Here is a 19,312-nt window from a genome sequence, read left to right as displayed (position 1 = left end):
ATCAAAGTTAAGGAAACATCTGAATTCATATTTTTTATAGCAAAATTAAGTGTTTGGAGATCAATCTCGATAAGTCAAGAAGTTTTAGAAAATCATAAATAAATTATTCCTGTCTGTGTCATGAGATAAACCTATTATATTACGCTTTGAAGTTTGGAGACTTACAGGTTTGGTAATCCAATATATATCACTGGCGAATAGTAACAATTAAATAACTAAACATCAAAAAAGTTTATGAAAGCCACATTGAAAAGAAAAGTGAATTGAAATCTTGCAATAATACATGAGAAGAATGGCATCAACATGTCAATTTGAATTCAACTCGCACAAAATTTTTAAAATTAAATTAATTTTTTAGTTTAATCGTATTGTTAAACCCAAATACAACGATAGAAAACTTGCGGTTACGCGCTTTACAAATTGAAAATTGTTTGCATCTAACGTTATATTATCAAGGATTCATATAATGTAGAGCTTATAATTAGTATATATTATCATTGTCAATTGATCAAGAGATTAATAATTCCAAATGCTCTTGGAGAGAGAAAATGCGGAAGATCAATGGAGGAAAAACAATTTTTAAAATTATAACCTTCAATAAAGAATAAAAGAAAATGAGTTAGAAACACTATAAATATTTTCAAAAAAGGAGAGACGTTTAGTAAGAGAACAAATGCATTTTCTTTAGTTCATCTATCGAGTAAACTAACAGCCAAATAAACTATTTTGATGTAAAAGCAGTTATGCGCTATACAATAAAACAAGAGGAATGATATACAGATATATACATAAATTATTATGAGAGAAATGTTTGAATGAAAAGATGGAAAGAGAGAAAAAAATTGATAAATATATTAAACGAAGTTGTCTACCACAAACTTACCTGACCTAGGTTCAAATTAAAACACCTGCAGTTAAAGGTGAATGGCCTACCCTAAGCCACCGTATCCTTTCGATACTGCAACAGAAAAAATAAATGCCAATATAGATTATACTTACAGTTAGATTAAAATTCATACAAACAATCGAGCAATATGAATGTCAATAATGTTCACTAAAGTCTAGACTCTTTTTGTTGCTTACAGCAGACTATAATGTTAATTCCAGTTATGACGACGGAAACTTTAATCTTACGCAGTGTCAAAGTCCAAATTGTCTGTACCTAATGTTCTATTACAAAGATTTCATATAATGTAGAGGTTGTAATTGGGAAATATTACCATCATTGGTTGATCGAAAGCATTGATTATCCTGATGAACCACTCCCTATATTCTTAATGGAAATTCAAATCGCTCCCACAATGTAACGAAAGTGATATGGTGACATTACGGCCTAGAGTTGTAACTAACTGCATTGTCTGCTACTGGCAGTAGCTAAGTGTATCACTGGCTAATTCTATCAGACTCACGTGCTTTGAATGATTTGATTCGTTCTTGCTTTTAGTAGTTCGTGTTACCCAAGTCCCTTGAGTCGCGGTGCCACAGCGTCCACTTCCGTAACTTAGTTTCAGCGGGAAGAGCAACTGAAACCTCTTATACTATATCATTACTATATCGTAAGAAATACAGGGTAATAATTTCAAATGGTTTTAAAAATCAGAAGATCAATAGAGAAAAAAGAATTTTTAAAATTAAAGCTTAAATTAATAGTAAGAGAAAATGAGTTAGAAACACTATGAAACATTTTAGAAAAGAGAAAACGTTTAGTAAAAGATCAAACAAAATGATTTTGAAATACATTTTCTCTAGTTCATCTATTGGGTAACTGGGTAACATCTAACTGCCAAATAACCTATTTCAATGTCAAAGCAGTTTACTTTCCAGTAATATTTACAGAGGTTAATTTATTTGTCAAACATAATTTTATGACTCATACTTAAATTTGGTCTTTATATAGTGGTAATTTACAAGTTATGTGCATGAGAATATCTGAAATTCAAAAGATAATTTTCTTTATGGAGTAACATTTTGAAAACAAATATTATACTCTACGATGGTGAAAAAATTCTAACTTCGTTCTTTATACCATATTTTACAAAGATACGACTATTTGTTATGTGTTTTATTACAGGTTCTGATGGTCAATCAACTATACGTATCATGAATAATAAGCAAATTTAACTTGTATTATAAGTTTATATTTTTAATTTAACTTACTAACATCTCTTTTAAAGAACGCACCATTACACTATTTTAACTTAAATATGCACTGCTTTATCACATTAAAGTTTTGCAATGATAAGACAATCTCACGTTAAAATTTTAAAAGAATATAGAAACACTGCTTACTTTTTATTAGATAAAAATGTCACTAGTGCAGCAGCCACACAATTCAACATGAATATTATGTTATTTTTAAACACTCCAGAAATTTTTATGTCTCACATTCTAATCTTTTCTCCAGTTATTGCACATTATTAAATGAAAAATTAGTTTTGCTATTTTTTTTCTTGTGTTTTGTTGTAGCTTCTCAAAATATTTTGAACTGGAGAATTATTTTAGTGCGTGAGACATTTCTGTGTCATCAGCCTACTGGTATACTCAATCTCCCCGAAACGTTTTAAGGATTGTTACTAAAACATTATACAGTTTCTATTTATTATTTTCCAACAGATGAAGATGAAGAGGGCCCGAAATTAAAAGACAAAATCCTGGCCATTTGTATGAAGGGCATTGACATGTTCTGTGTTTGGGACTGCTGTTGGTTGTGGATAAAACTTACGGAATTTATAGCGTTGATAGTTTTCGACCCATTTGTTGAGTTATTTATTACCCTATGTATTGTAGTCAACACACTCTTCATGGCCTTGGATCATCACGATATGGAACCAGCAATGGAACATGTTCTAAAACGTGGCAATTATGTAAGTCTGGGTATTCGAAAGAAGTTTTGTTAAAAGAGAAAGAAAGTACGAATTAACTTTTGGCTTCTTCATTATCGTGTTTCAACGGAAGTGCAAATATTCTACGTTGTTATTCAAGCTTTGTGATGATCATACTTAAACGGCACCGTCTACTTATTTTTTATTTTTTTAAATGAAAATACACACATGTTATACTAAAAGCTTGAGCTGTACACAGAAGTATGAATTTTGTTCCTTTTCAAGAAATTTTGCACTTTTTCAAAGCTAATATATAAGTGTCAAGCGCTTGAGGGACGAAGGCTTTTCTTTTTTTATTTTTAAAACTTTTTCTTTAAAATCCGTCTTCCAATTTCAGCTGCTTGTAGCTTCGCTATAACTATTTCTTTTTCTACAAGAAAATTCAGTGGTGACTTCTAGAGTGAAGTAAGTGAAGTACCATACCTTTCAACAACTAATTTGACAGAGCGTGATTAAATATTTAATTCTACTAACAACATCACTTTCTTTAAAAAAATGACGTGTGTATTGCATTTCTGCAAGCTTGAAATAACTGCAAAGTTTTTAAAAACAACTAAATAAATAAAGATAATTACAATTGTGTACAAGAATCGAATTCTTCCACAGAAATAAATGACAATGTAAGCAATTAACATAAATTTCGAGAACTAGAACCACTTTACATCAAATATTTACACATTATTTTGTATGCATCAGTTCATAACACTTTTTAGGAATGAGTAGTCATATAGCTTCACTAACTTCTAGTGTCACTTGTCGCCACTGAAATAAATTTAATGCAGTAGTTCACTGCCAATTACTAAAAATTCGTCGTAAACTTACACACATTCGGCAAGCAACACATGTATTATAAAAAAAGCAACAGCATGTAGTAGCATCTTTGCTACATCTACTTACGCACGAGGGTTTGAAAATTTCCACCATTTAGACCAATTGCATGACAAAGGCTCTACGTCCACCCTTAGTGGAATTAACAAGCGCAAACTTCCAGGTGGTAAGTAATTACGGTGGGTTTTGCTATAAATGTAAACTAAATTGAGTAGTGTTGTTTATGTTTGTTCTATCTTTGATGTATCACAAAGCATGTAATGTTGTGTGTGAGGGAGGGATAGGAAAATTGGTGTTAAATGAAGTTAAAAAAAAGAAAGAAAGAAAAAATGTGAGTTGTGGCAGTTTATGCTTACACTTAAAAAATTCTTTTTCTCGGTTCTTGCATGTTGCTTGACGAAATATTTCTATCTTGTATAGATTCATAAATAAAAATCAAGCTGTGTTGTATTTATTAGTAGTTTTTAAATTTTAATCGAAAACAGTAGCTGATAACTTAAGTAAGTTGTCCGTCTACTTTAGGCAAACAATTTTTCGAAATGATTTTTTTCTTTTTCTTTCTTTTTTTTTTTTTTTTTTTTTTTGAAATTCCTATTTTGTTCTTTAGAATATGCTAATACTAAAACCATATTGATTGTACCATATTTGTGTAGAACATCTGATTTTAATGAATCATTTGTACTAGCATGTATGATAGCGTATCGTTATGCTATCGCGCTAAACAACAATTACAAGAACATTTTTAAAAAAATAATACGTTTAACCATAATATAATGTAATATTAGGAATAATGTTTAAACATAAAGAATACTATTTACCTCATGTAAGTTCCTTGCAAAAAGGACTAATAAACAATTATATCTAATGGAATAATCTCGATTAGGACAATTTCCAAATTCATGATAATTGGAATTTTTTAAACAATTACCATAATGTATCATATTGCAAAACAATTATTAATAACAATAATAAATGATACAGGTGACCAGGACGTAAATTTGCATCTGAAAATATAAAACTTTAATTGAGGTAGTAAAGTAATGAGTCAAAAAAAAAAAATTAAAAAGTGTACGGATTGTCCTTTGATTATTGATTACATTTTCTATGGGCAAAATTTCAACACCATCTTTTAAAATTTTATTGAATCATTATGAACATTGTCGAACTCAATAAATACATAACAAAATAAAGAGATCTATTGGTAGTTAATGCACTCTTGCATTCATTCTCGAAAAGATAGCTGCTTAAAATATTTTAGTATTGACCTTCCAAGGAGCAAGCTCAGAGTACAAACTGGAGTACATTCATATTTCAAAATACGTTTTACTACTCAAAATGACAAGAAAATAAAATTGGTAAAAAACCGTTTTATTTCATGAAACATTTTTATAAACAGTATGTCCAGTATGTTTTATGACTAGGATATATAAATAGTTAAATAAAAACGAAGTACTTAAATGCTGCTTTTGTCTTCAACATATGCCCCTTTGTTTACATGTATCTAGTGTCACAGTCGTGCAGATTTCGAAATCGTCTTTTGGTATGTTGCTTAATTCATTAGTTACTGTTACTGTTCTTTCGGCTTCCAAATTGGATGTGAAGTGTTGCCCCTTGAGATGGATATTCAGTTTTGGAAAGAGAAGGTAATCTACGTGCACTAAACCCGGAGAATAAGCAGAGTGTGTGATAACAGCAACAACACATTTCTAGATAAGAAATTGTTGTTCGACTATGCCCTACGACTGTGTTCGTTATCATGCAATAGAACCCAATTGTCATACTCCCAGTTCATATCTCACAAATCAAATTCGTTTGTCTAATGGACCCGTAACTCTGTAGTCTTTACGAGTTACTGTTTTGCTATCTGACAAAAATACCCTGTCCACTACACCTTTAAAAACAAAAACAATAACAATAACAAAAGACAGGTTATTTAGTGATTGGCATTTTACGGCACAAAACACAGAAAGAAACTCTGAATCGCTCTCAGCTATTGTGATCAGCTTCTTGACTTCCTTTCTTGTCTGTCAAGTAGGAAACCTAAACGAACACAAATCTCCCTTTTATTCAAATTGTCAATCACAATGTCCACACCGCCATATTCTTACTAATATTCAGTTTTCTGCTATCATATAAGGGGAAAATGTATGGATTCTCTAATAGCATTTACCGTGCGCTTTCAATATTTTCATTGATGTAACTATATAGTTGAAGGCTGATAACTCATGTGGTAGTGCTTAACATCTTACCGACTTTTATGAAATCGAGAGTACCAACGGAAAATGTTTGATCCCGTTAGTACTTTGTTCCTATATTCTGCGTTTACCATTTGAGCAGTTTCTGTAGCTGTTTTACTCTCTTTGATACAAAACTTGATCTCTATCTGTTATTAAGTTTTGAAATCCATGATAGTAATATCAAATAATACTATAAGTAAACTACTTTCGCATACAAACAAGTATATCTGTCAGAATGAAAGATGCATACGATGCAAATCAGGCTTCCAATTATTTAGTTTCGATACAAACCAATAGCTGGTATCATCACCACCGTTGCAATGTTGTCAGACGTAAAACGTAATACATATAGTGTGTATGCGAAAAAAAATAAATCTTACACAAATAATACAGTAAACACATTGGAATATCGAGAAGTAAAAGATAGAGCGGAATAAATGTTGTAAACTGTATTTCCCCACCTTCTAACTATTCTGAACGAAGTCTTCCTGGGTTTTCCTTATTCACACCAGGCAAATGCCAGGATGGTACCTAACACAATGGCTCAGGTCGCTTCTTTGCCTCCCCATTCCTTTCTTTCTCTCCAATTTCCCGGGCAGTATGATTGCCGAGGGACGTCATCCCTTGTACGTGACGGGCTAACGTGGCCATAAATGCCGAAACCCCAAAAATCTAGTTCCTAGTCCTAATCTTTCTTTCATTTTACAATTGTAAATATTTATTTAGATACAGACCTCAGTTTTATTTAGGTTCAAACTTTCATTTTTTAAATCTCAAATTTTAATTAGTCACGCACTAGGTTATCATGTCCTCATATTTTATATACTACACTACGCTACATGTTGTGCCTTTCTTTCTCTTTCTTTTCTATCTGATTTTATGACTGAATAATTATAAGAAGTTATATGCGAGTAGAAAGGGAAATGGTGGAGATATATCAGAGTTTGATAGGGGATCAAATTACGATCGCGAACGGCGGGAACGAGCATCTCGAAAATAGCGCGACTTGTGAGGTGTTCACGATCGGCTGTGGTTAGTGTTTTCCAAAGGTATGAAAAGTACGTTGAAACCAGCACCAAACCAGAAGACTTGGGTTACCCACACCTCACTAAAGATGTCAGACGTCGTAGATTGTCGAACTTGGTACAACAGGATAAGGCACAAACTGTGGCATAATTAACATTAGACTTCAACAGTGGACAAATCACAAGTTTGAGCACACAGTTCAACATACGTTGTTAGATATGGGTCTCCGCATGTGACGTCTCACACATGTATCAATATTAATCGCACGACATCTAGATGACTGGAATGGGCACGTGTCCATCGTCATTGGGCCCCCGAACTATGGCACAATGTTGCATGGTCCGATGAATCATGACACTGCCTTCATTACATCGATGGTCGTTCAGAATCTGTCGTCTTCTAGCAGAACAGCTGCTAGGAATAGGGCAAAGATAGGCCGTTGGTTGTATTATAATTTGAGGAACCTTTACTTAATCATTTATGGGCCCGGTAGTGCATGTGGAGGGCACTATGACGGCTCCTATCTATTGGCATATCGTTGCTGATCACCTACACCCATTCATGTTGCCATATTTCCCAGCTGCCAATGAAACCTTTCAGCAGAACAATGTTCCTTGTCACAAGACCTACGTTGTGTTGCAGTGGTTCAAGGAGCATAATGGGAAATTTCAATTGTTGCAAGCGCCCCAAACTCACCCAATCTTAGCCCAATTGAACACCTTTGGGATGTCATTGAATGTTAGATCTGAACTCATCGCTCCCCTTCACGGAATTTATAGGAATTAAATGATTTGTATGTGCAAATATTCTGCACCAATCCTCCAGCCACCTACAAAGATCTCATTGCTTCAATGCCAAATCGTATTGCTGCAGTCATGCAAGCCAAAGATGGACATACCAGACATTAGTGGGTGGTCGTAATACTATGGCTAGTATAATGTATAATTTTTATCATACATATATATAATAAAAATTAAAAGAAAGTGGAAAAAGCACAGTGGATATGATGAGAAGAGAGAGAGAAGGAATAATGAATTGTAGTTATCTAGTGTAGATGTCTAGCGATTCATGAATTGTGGAACAAGTTATTAGATCAGATAGAACAGAAATAGATCAAAAAGGCACAACACGGAGTGTAGAATAAGATATAGATAAAGATAACGCAGGTATATGTTTAACTAAAAGTGAGTTTTCGTAAAGTAAAACTTTGAACCTAATTAAAAGTTGAGATCTGTACCTAATTAAAAATTTAGAACTATAAAATGAAAGACAGAATACTTTTAGTTGTTAAAAATTATCTCCTTTCTTTTTCTGAAAGTTATAAGCTATAGCATTAGGTTGTTCATTCATAATGTGTCTGATGAAGGAAATGATATATTTCGAAACTGTAACATAGATTATACTAAAAGAAATTTAATAATATACCTGCATATTTTTCTTATTTAATGGGATATAAATTCGGCTCCATTTTTTGGTGGAACCTTTGTCAAATCCGCTTCCATTTTACTTGGACTAATCCCGTGGCTTTCATCTTATGTCCGTTGTTGTGTTTCCCGTTAAGACAAGATTAATTCAGTACACTTATCATCAAGCGGTAGAGTGCACACGAATTTGTGACACCATAAATTGAAATTATAGAAATCATACCGACTATTGATTTAGTAACATTTTTCCGATAATGTGATGGTAGCCAGTTCACATATAGTGGGCTACATAGTAAGATTATTTCATTTATTTCAAGATTTTGTTTGTATTTAGTCGAATAACAAGTGAATACGTGGAGATTCCAGCAGCGGAGGAAATCTTAAAAACAAAGTGTAGGTAAACAGTCTTGGTTTCTCAACAGACAGGAAACGGACTCGACAAAGACTCCAGCAAAAGTGGGAACCAAAGTTAAAATTCTATTAAATGAGGGAAATATTCAGGAACGTTGTGTAGTTTCTTTTATTATATGGACCGCTTGGATGTCAAGTGATCTAAGTCCAAAAATTTGGAAAAATGGACTATTGTCTTCATTTACTTCTATACAAAAGTATCTTTTTTTAAAAAAAGAAGAAAATTGTAAACAGTAAATTATAAGACTTTAAACTACATAGTTGTTGTTACGATTGCCAATGCAACAGAAATATAAATTTTTCATGAGTTATTGAACTTCAAATTTTTCTCCTGCAAATTTCAATTTTGGATTAGGCTACTTGGCATCCAAGTGGTTCATATATAAATGCGTACTATGCAAAAATAAAGACATTAACATTTTGCAAACAGATTGTTAATGATATATATTTCTTTTAGTCGGATTTTATGTTGATTAAGCTAAAGAATATTAAGGAAAATAAAGTTGTAACAAAAAAATATTATCTACGACTTTTTTTTTTTAAATAGTCTCTGTAGCCTGCTTGATGTTTGGAAGGTTAATCTTATTAAATTATTGAGTTGTGTGTAACCTTTTCAATTTTCGAGATGTCGAAGGGGTCATTTTACGACGATGCTATTTAAATTCTACCGTGTGGAAGCTTCACTTTTGACAGACTGTATATCATATTTTATAGCCTACTTCACGTCATATATGCTAGTATAAATAGTTTCGTATAGAGTAAAGCTAGTGTAATGTGCGAATTATTTGAGAAATTTTATCTAAAGAAGTTCCTGTTTAAGAAGTTTATTAAGTAATTAATCTTAGTTTTTCTTTCCTTTTTTTTAAAAAAAAGACCAAAGTTTCGTTTTTACACTGCTTCATTTGTACAATAAGACTTTCTTAATATGGCTTAAACAAAAATGAAGTTAGAACTTTAATCAAACATTGTTCTAAGTATATCAAATCAACCATCAAAAAGAAAAAAGAAAATTTTATTATTTATTTATTTACTTATTTGAGATATAATAAATAACAAAATTAATTTATACCATTAAGATACAAGAAAATTTAAGTTTAACAATTAAGCACTTACAGTTTTGAATACTTGTAAGTGCAGCTTTGAAAGAATAAACAATGGATATTCATTAATATTTTGTATTTATCACTTTCAGATCTATTAGATCAAATGTAATAGTTCGCACATTAACTATTAAAATAAAATATTATATTTCTTTTATTAATATTTGTAAAATTATTTTAAAACAATTTTTTTATGTTTTAAAAAATGTATCCTTTGGAACGAGAAGGATTGTGTATTAGTAGTTACATTTCTCTTCTTTTATTGTTGTAGATGTTTGGTACGTATCGTGATGTTTTGCTCATATTGTATTTTTCAACCGTCTTCCCTGATAAGTGTACAAAGTATAAGTAGTTCCTATAGGTCTGTATTTACTCTTTACACTTGTTACGAGTAATATACGAAACAGTAGCAAGAGGGTTTTTTTAAATGTGTGTTTAAGTATTTTGATATTTTTGGATGACAATCTATATTTAGTCCTTCGTTTGTTATGATAACTGAATGTAATTACCAGGCCATTTTTCTGGGAAAAAGAGATTACAAGATATTTTTATTACATAAGGCCATGCTAGATGGTCGACCAAAATGGTCTTATAGTTCCTGCTAATGTTTCTTTCTCGATAAGCATGTTATAAGCCCTGAAAAATGTAACCCTATTTTAACTGTTGGAAGTAGGCTGTCTGGATTGTACATCTTTTTCGATATTCCTCCACTTGAAACACGACCTGAGTGACCTTTATAAGGAATATTGTAACTAGTCATTCATCTGACTACAATATATTCATCTATCATTGTTCTATTGATCGAAAGTTCAGAGTTTATGTACTTAGTATAACTTTTTTTTTAACCTGGCTTACGTGATGTTTGTCAATCATAATTCTTCAATGGATATTTTGTTTATGCAGCACTGCTTTTACTGGTACAAACTAGGTTGTGTGGATGCAAATTGAGATAAAAGTTACGTTTGTACTTATAAACTTAAGAGTAATAGCCATGTTCTTTATCACTCTAAATTTTTTTGTCAATCAGTTTAGTTTCGCAAGACTAGCGGGTTTCGCAACATTTTTGCTATTAATATTGCGTGCTATAATGATGCTATTTTTCGATAATAACGACTTCACGGGTGAACCGAATAATCTCATAACGTACAGCAATAATTGACGTCTTTCGCAGACTGTAAGATCGGACTATGACAAAATTAATTGTAGCGGTGTCGGATAACAGGTGAACAGAATTCACGTTCTAACAGAGAAATAAAAGAATATTCGAATATATAATACTTTCAAAAGACAGGAAAATTAGGCACTGTCACAGGGGTTGTCTATATTTCTTTTTCAATCCTCTTGTCGGTTTACATTTAGGCATATCCCGCTGGAATGCATATATTACAACATATATAATTTCCAAGCATGGAAATGATTATTTATTTATTTATTTATTAGATGTAAATAATTTAGCTTCACTTCAAAATTTGGCCTTTGAGAAGTCTCAGATTATTTAGACTGAAAGGTAAATAAATATTGTAAACTTAACCAGATTTTATTCGATACTCTCTGCATGTCTCACAATTCATTTCAGTACAAAAGGCGTTCAAAAAGTTCTCTACAATGGGGCATAACTTATTTAATAGTTGCATAGGACCGTCAAATTTTGTGTACATGTGCTTGTGTTCTTTATGTACATATGCATATTACTCAAAGTTTCTCCATCCGTTGTGAATAAATGCACTTTGGTAAAACTCCGAGCGCTGACTATTACACCACTGTTTCACACACACAACGGGATATTGGTCACTGTTAACTGCCTACTCTGAAGGCGGGCTTCAGGCGACGAAACGAAAAGAAATTGTACGGGGCCAGGTTCGGACTATAAAGGTGTTGACAAACCACTTCCCATCCCATACTTTTGATTTTCTACTGTGTGTGATTGGTAGAGTGGATTTGTTTCTTTACGCTTGTGAACAGGTGTAGCGCTCAACAGCACAAAATCTTCTGTAACTTAATGACTATATTAATGTTACAATACTACCCACAGATAACACAGTCGCTTGAACAAGCTGTCGTGTGGTCACTGGCGCAAATCTTGGGGGCATGAGAGGGATATGTCCCCCATCTTGAAACTGGAGGGACTGCTCTCCAATAATCCGATTTGAATTTTTTTTTGGGGGGGAGGAGAGAGAAATGTAATGATTTGTGTTCGATTGCTCAAAGGAAAGTGAGATGAAATTGATATGTTTCCCAGAATAATCCTCAAATCTGCCCGCCTCCCAATGTTAAAGACAACTCTGCTTCTCTGATCCTTCACAGGATCGTTTTTCAATTTCATAAATATTTTGAATATCGCTTTAAAAAAATATATATATGGGAAGATGGTCTTACTCGTCCCCCCTTTCCATGTTGAAGACAGATTTGCGCTGCTGCGTGCGGTTACACATTTGCCAATGTGCTTTTTGTTTATGTTGTTCACGTTGTTATGTTGTTTATGTTGTTGTGCAGTTGATGATCTCCCGTAACTTGTTAATCCAGCAGACTGACATCAGCATGGTGGAACCTTTGTACTCTTTACTGGATATTGCTGTGGTGCAATGTCTCATCTCTATATACAAGAAGCAATTTGTGTTGAATTGGTATGGCTGAGTAATTGACGGCCTTGTACAGGACTTCAATGACCGACTGTTGGTAGGTGCGACAGTCTACTTGCTTCTCTCTTGCGGACGTATCTCTAAATAGAGGAAGAAAATTTGCTATATAATTTTATCATAAAGAACACGATACATGCACACAAAATTTCATGGTCCTAGTACAGATACTAAAAAGTTATGGTCCATTGTGCAAAACTTTCTGTTTCACAACACAATTTTGATTGATGATTATACCCCAAATGAGTCAGACTGATGGCTAAACTAGATGAATCATAAAAAGTACTTACAGCTAACGGCATTGCATTAATTGTTTGGTGAATATGAGACTCGATATGTTCTCAATGAAAGTTTTCAAAAAAGGGAATTAACTCAATATTGTAATAACAAAGGTAAGAGTAAATATAATTCTGGCTGCACTATTGTTAGTGGGAAGATGGAATAGAAGCATAAAAGAAAAAAAAATCCATTCCGTCCGCAACAGCTCCCAGAAATATTCATTTCAGGCAAAGGACCAAATTTGCTGATGCATTTATCTTTATCGTAACTGGATAAAAACAAACCGTTCTCAGATGACCACACAATCCAATTCGTTGGATTTACTCTATGACCGGCCGGATTCGATTCTCGTCCGTCCCTCTTCGAGCGCCATTCTTATGGCCGGCCGGGTTCGATTTCCCATGTTCGGGCTATTAATTTTTATGTCCAAAATGGATTTAGTGGTCAGTAAAAACAAATATTTAACTCTGCAGGCGGCAGTGGTTAGAACGAAAGATAAATGTCTCTCTTAATCGAGTCATAAACCAAAATGAACTCATGCGGAGGTTGCTTTCGTACTCACCCACCATCCCTGACGCGTCTATCATTAAGGCGTACAGAGTATGTATGAATACCGACACAAAATGTTAAGGATTTTTGTAATGATTTATGTACGGAACGTGATGAACATAACTGAAAACAATACAAATGCACAGGATAAATTTTACTTGATCAGTAGGCAATTTACATTTTACATTTACTTACGTGTAACCTTTACTAGCATACTTTTATTCATACATCGATTTTAATATATATTCAGAACCTACCAGCCCATTTATATAATAAAAAAATAAAAAAGAACGAAGAATTGATTTAAAATGGTGTTATATTTTATTGCTGGCTTATATTAGGATTGGTGATGCACGACCACTTAGCACACGTTGGTTCACTGAACACTTCACTGCTTTCCATGTTGATTATGGGGGATTTTGGGAGGAATTCAGTGTAATTCCGTAGGAGAGAAATTCCTTTTTGTTTCGTCTTCCTATTTCAACGATGAATTTAGGGCTCCATTCAAGTCAATTCGACTTGGATCCTCTTATTGTACGATTTACAGCGAGGTTACATGATATGCAACAAATTGGAAGTACGATGAAAAACTTGGTCTTTTCACTTGTTTATTATTATATTACCATTATTATTGGCATGATTAACTGCGATGATTAATTTTGCTGGTTGACCAGAAATGTACCCTATAGATTTTCACGATGTGAATTCACATGGTTTTTAACTAATTTACATCATGTTCTTACATATTCACTGACTTTCACTAATTTTCCAAAATAATGTTTACGTTGTGGAACTGCCTTAACCGTGAAAAATATTTATGTCATTAATTTCACTAAACCATAGAGGATTACTTAATTTATCACTGATTATTGTTACACTCGATTTACTTATTACATCTTCATTTTGGTGATGATGTCAGAATGCCAAACTTTCGCGCCGTCGACACCAAGTGTCTGTCTTCCTACGCCTATTAATGGTAATGAGTAGTATTAAAATATTATTAGAAAGTATTCTTTTGTAAATAATATTTGTACCATTGAGTTTTATACCTATTTGCCATTTAAATAGAGCACTCAAAACGCCAAAAAAAAAAAAAAAAAAAAAAAACAATAGAAATAAACGTCGATGGCATCGAGTTTTACTGAACTATTTTTTAAAACATCATAGCCACTTCACATCCTTTTGTTTTCTGAGCACGTAAGGCAAGTCATCACGGTAAAGCGTTGCCAACACGTTCTAGAACGACACCATTTTACAAGGTTTGCGTCAATGTATTGTGCATAGAGCCTTATTCCACTTCAGATGAGGCTGACTGGGGAATTTCAACAAACGGAATGGAAGTGAGGGAGGACACACGCTCACAACTCTTTATGAAGGGTTAACTATATGTTTTTGAAGAGTGATTGAGATCATTACTTTTTATTATATGAAAAGTAATGCAAGGACTGAGAATTCTCTCTTCACTCGAGTGTAAACAAAAATACTTTTTTGTTACTTTCAGAAAACACAATTAAATGAAAATAAGAATCATTCGGTTATGGAGAGACTACAAATGATTGAATTTGGATGATAGATAAGAAATCTGAAAAACGTTAATTGATGTCACTACAAAGCGAAGAAAAGGATTTAAAGAGAATATAAAATTAATTAATGGCAGGAAGCAGTGTTGCTATGTATTAATTAATGATACGTTTTAGTAATCTCACATAGGTTGTGTTTATTTTAACGCCGTGTATGTGTAGCAGTGCTTACGAAATCTATACTTTTACTAAATTTTCAAATATACTTTTGTGTTTTATAGTAATTGCTTAAATTTACTTCATAAGAAAAAGATTTTGTTCGTGAATTCCACTTTTCCTGAAATGAAATCTTAGAAACATTTATTAATGAATTACATTTTAACTTTTCTATAATCGTCTTGTTAGGTTTTTGAAGTTAGAGGGACGTAGAAAATATTCCTTTTCATCTTCATAGAAGTCCATCGTTTATAAAATATATTAATTATTAATGCTTTCTGAATTAGTCCCTTCAGGTTCTTCTCTGTGTGAAAAATAACAGACTGACCTTACATCATTCAACTTAAAACAAAGCCATCGGGTCGGTCGTAACCCTTTAGTTTAAGTATGATTATTACCTTCAATTTAAGTTCCTTTCTTACACACACACTTTGGAAACTTTATTTTATTTCCTGTTGCTATTTCAATAATAAAAGATTATTTGCTTACATCATCCCGATTTTATATATTATTTCATTGAAATTCGAACGAAGCTACATCGATTCATAGTAAATATGTACTTACCCTTAGGATAACTAATAAAAATAGACTTTATAAACGTTGACGAATTTAATATTGTGAAGAAATATTTTGGGTATATCTGTTATTTTGATTGATATAAATCAAAATAAAAGGTACTTATATTGTAGTTCAAAGTATATAATTCGGAAGGTAATAAATAAATTACTTAGCTTTCAAGCTATTTTGAAAGCTAAATATTTCTATCCAGCGCTTACTGTGTAAAGTTGTCATGTGAGTCCTTCTTAATTAATTAATTTCTTTATTATTTTTCTTTTCTTTCGTTCCAAACTAAGTTCGATATGCAGTCGTACACATCCTGACAACAGAAATGTTTTGATGTCTACAATAAAATTCTCTAATTACATTTGTTACAGTTATTACCCAACTTATATACTGCCATTTAAAATAAACAGTCAAAATAAACTTTCAAGCCTAAGATAGCTCATCAATGCAATAGATAAAAAAAAAAAAAAAAAAAAAAACAATATAATACTGAAAAGAGGTCCAAATGTGTGTTGACTAATCGATTACTTAATATGAGGTTTAATGTAGACGTCAGAAGGTGATGCTATTTTTCCCTCATTATGAAGACTTGAACTTGTTGCTTATGTAGGTACTCCCAAATCAAGTTGATCATTTTGAAGTTTTCACGGAAGAACATGTATCGAGGTCAATATCAAAGTAGGATTTCAAGTAAAAAGGAGAAGCCAAAAAAAAATGGAACATGGTTCGCTGAAAGATGTTTGTATGATTGTCTTGAAGATTACACTGGTAAAAAATACCAACAAATGGAATTTATCCCTATTAATCATCATACAAATGAAAACGGAAAAAGGAAGAAAAAAGTCCGCTTCGTTGGACAGTCGTACCTCATAATATGCAGTATGCTGTATGTGTAGATTGAAGCCAAGATTTTTATTCTGAACCATTTAATTGATATAAAGTCAATGAACTCTTCAGTGAGTTAACAAACACATGTTGTTTATTATTTGAGGTCCATATGATATTTACAGTATATCTAGTGTACATCCAGGGTTAACCTCTGAGATCTGTATCATTTGTACAGAACATTCAGGCTTATACGTTGGATAATAATGTATTATGGACATCTCCTAATTATTATAAGCTCAAATTTTGTCAATATGCCTTAGAGCTATGATTGGGATGGTATATGTTGTAGCGCTACACAAAAATATAAATATTAATTATAAAATAAACTGTAGTGTTTTCAGCCCATAAAGGGCTCTCTCAATTAGATTGTGCATATTCAAGTGGTTCGTACGAGGTCAGTGCATCGAATACCTGCATAATATATTTCTGTTTTTCATGCCCTTCCATCTGCTACTAAAATAGCTTGTCAGTTTTTACATAATGTTGGATTAACACCGGAAAATCTGTGCTTTCACCGTTACCGTGAGCATGAAATGCATACGAGTTTACTCAATGGCCATGTGGACTAGATATACTCAAAACCATAATATATGAATGCACAGAATATGTAATTATGATAATAAGCGTTTATGTATATTTACATATGTTAAGCTTATTTTTATCAAGGTATATTTCGACAATTCGGATAAACTATTTTCTTTTCCTTCATATTAAGATATTTTTTAAAATGTTATTTCTAATATCAACGTAAATTTTCAATAATTATCCAATAGAAAAACTTTACTAGCGTTCGAAAATTTTACATGAAAAAATACATAAACAATCTAACAAGTAAAACTATATCAAATATACACATAAGTAAAAAATACATAATCCTTGAATAGAACTTAAAGATAAACAATAAATTGTCTTTCCAACAAATAACATACTGTTGAAAGAAAAGAGTAAAGGAAGAAGCGACTGTGGGAGACAAAGACTGGATTGTCTGGATGATATAAAGAAGGATCGTATCAACAGGATTAGGTAGGCAAATGATTTAATCCTTCGATATTGACCCCCAACTTTCGGTTTAGAAATGCAGAATAATAAAAAGATGGGTTAAAGACACTTGGACATTGTTATTCCAGAATTGCATTCAAACACTACTGTATTACGAAATTCCTTTTTCTTGACCGTCACTGTTGTAAGTTTTCGAACTCCTGTAACTTGTTTTCAAATAAAAATCATAGATTGTAGATCACACTTGTACATATACCTGCTGAGTGGACTCGTTTAGATGGAGAGCTCCTTCGTAGCTAAGCGGTTAGCATGCGCGCCTTTGGCGTGGGAGACCCGGGTTCGATTCCCGGCGGGAGCTCATGTGGTTGGGATCCCACATTAATCAGTAGGTCCACGTCTCATATAGCCTCGCTGCTGAACGTGACGTAAAACTTAAAAATCAATCAATCAATCAATAGTTTAGATGGAGTTGTTCTAAGAGTTTAAAAGTCCTCTATCTTTTTTTTACTTTGGGTAATTTGAAGTTAGAGCAATGACGTGTATGTTACTTATCAATTTGAACAATCGATTTTTCAATTTTCTGCTTGAACTCATCTGTGGAACATTCACATAAAAGTTTCCAATGGCGGTCTGTTTATTTTTTTATTTTATTTTATTTTTTTTTACAGTTGATAAAGAATAATTAAAGGTAAGCTTATGTAAATAGAATAATATGCATAGAAGAATTTCTTCTGCCGCTGGCATTATTTTACTGGTATCATATAAAAAATAATTCAATTATTACTTTGTTCTATTCTAAAATTCAAACATTATATCTTCCAACTCTCACCCAAAGCATCCACATAAACAAACCGTCCACAAACAGTTTCATTGATATATTCTTGACATTGTCAATGCAGTTTTCTATTTAAAAAAAAAAAAAAAAACTTATGTTGTTCCGGAGAACCACATTTTGACCAATTTTCTTTCCTGTAGAATTATATTTGGTCACATCAAGAAAAAGTTGTTACTCAATTCTGTGATCTGCGACGTACTCCTGTAATCCAGGTTTCTGAAGGCGGAACAGTGCGACGTGTAAGTGCCTGTTCTGGTCGAAGTAACCTCCATCAATTGCACAGAATTCCAGTCCTTGCATTGTTTGAAGACCACGTGTCCGTCGAACTCAGCCTCTTGTTCTTCAAGAGCACAGCTCGCTTCTCGTCGACCAGAATTCAATAAACAAAGTCATATATGTCTTATATATTTCTGTCAGTCATATATTTCTGTTTGCTAGACTACGTATTAAAGCATTGTACTTAGAAGTGCGATTTGAAAACTATTAAGCAGTTCTTTTTGTTTTTCTTTACATAATTTATGGACAGAATTTCATGTAATAGATGAGTTTAATTCCTGTTTTGTAGAACAATCAAATACATTATATGCTGTTTCATTGTATTTCTTATTGTTCCACTTGAACTTCAGAGTGAAAGTATTTATCAATGATATCGGTAATTAGACTTCAAATTCCTCGAGAACGTTTTATAAAAATCAAGTTAATAAATGAATAAAATGTTTTTAACATTTACGAGTTTTTATGGAAATGAAGCGGAAACAACAAATATCTTGTCATCTCTTGATATTGTGAATACAATAAATAAATGTTGTTTTATGTTAATACGTCAGCATATTAACATAAAATGTATTCAACGTAAAATGACATCATGATACGTATCGAATACTGTACGAGAGTGGTTTGAAAGTCTTCTTTAAAATT

At 32.5% G+C, this 19,312-nt stretch overlaps 1 protein-coding gene and 1 long non-coding RNA gene across 25 annotated transcripts in view; one reads left to right on the top strand and one right to left on the bottom strand.

Moving 5' to 3' along the window:
• The window catches only part of para (sodium voltage-gated channel paralytic), a 651,733-nt gene that overhangs the window by 546,679 nt on the left and 85,742 nt on the right, over window positions 1–19,312 (top strand). For 15 of the 24 annotated variants that reach the window (XM_081734028.1, XM_081734020.1, XM_081734025.1 and 12 more), the window contains one exon: window positions 2,590–2,864. In XM_081734028.1, coding sequence (XP_081590154.1) covers window positions 2,590–2,864 — 275 coding nt within the window. The remainder of the gene's footprint in view (window positions 1–2,589; window positions 2,865–19,312) is intronic. The other 9 variants (XM_081734031.1, XM_081734029.1, XM_081734023.1 and 6 more) reach the window with 1 other exon arrangement.
• Window positions 1–19,312, bottom strand: part of LOC145666609 (uncharacterized) — a 118,867-nt gene that overhangs the window by 48,917 nt on the left and 50,638 nt on the right. The window contains exon 2 of the long non-coding RNA XR_014127793.1: window positions 884–958. This is a non-coding gene — a long non-coding RNA (uncharacterized LOC145666609). The remainder of the gene's footprint in view (window positions 1–883; window positions 959–19,312) is intronic.

The sequence above is a fragment of the Thermobia domestica genome, chromosome 12, assembly GCF_964235325.1.
Source record: "Thermobia domestica chromosome 12, izTheDome1.hap1.1, whole genome shotgun sequence".
Classification (NCBI taxonomy): Eukaryota; Metazoa; Arthropoda; class Insecta; order Zygentoma; family Lepismatidae; genus Thermobia; species Thermobia domestica.
This window is presented reverse-complemented; position numbering and strand designations above follow the sequence as displayed.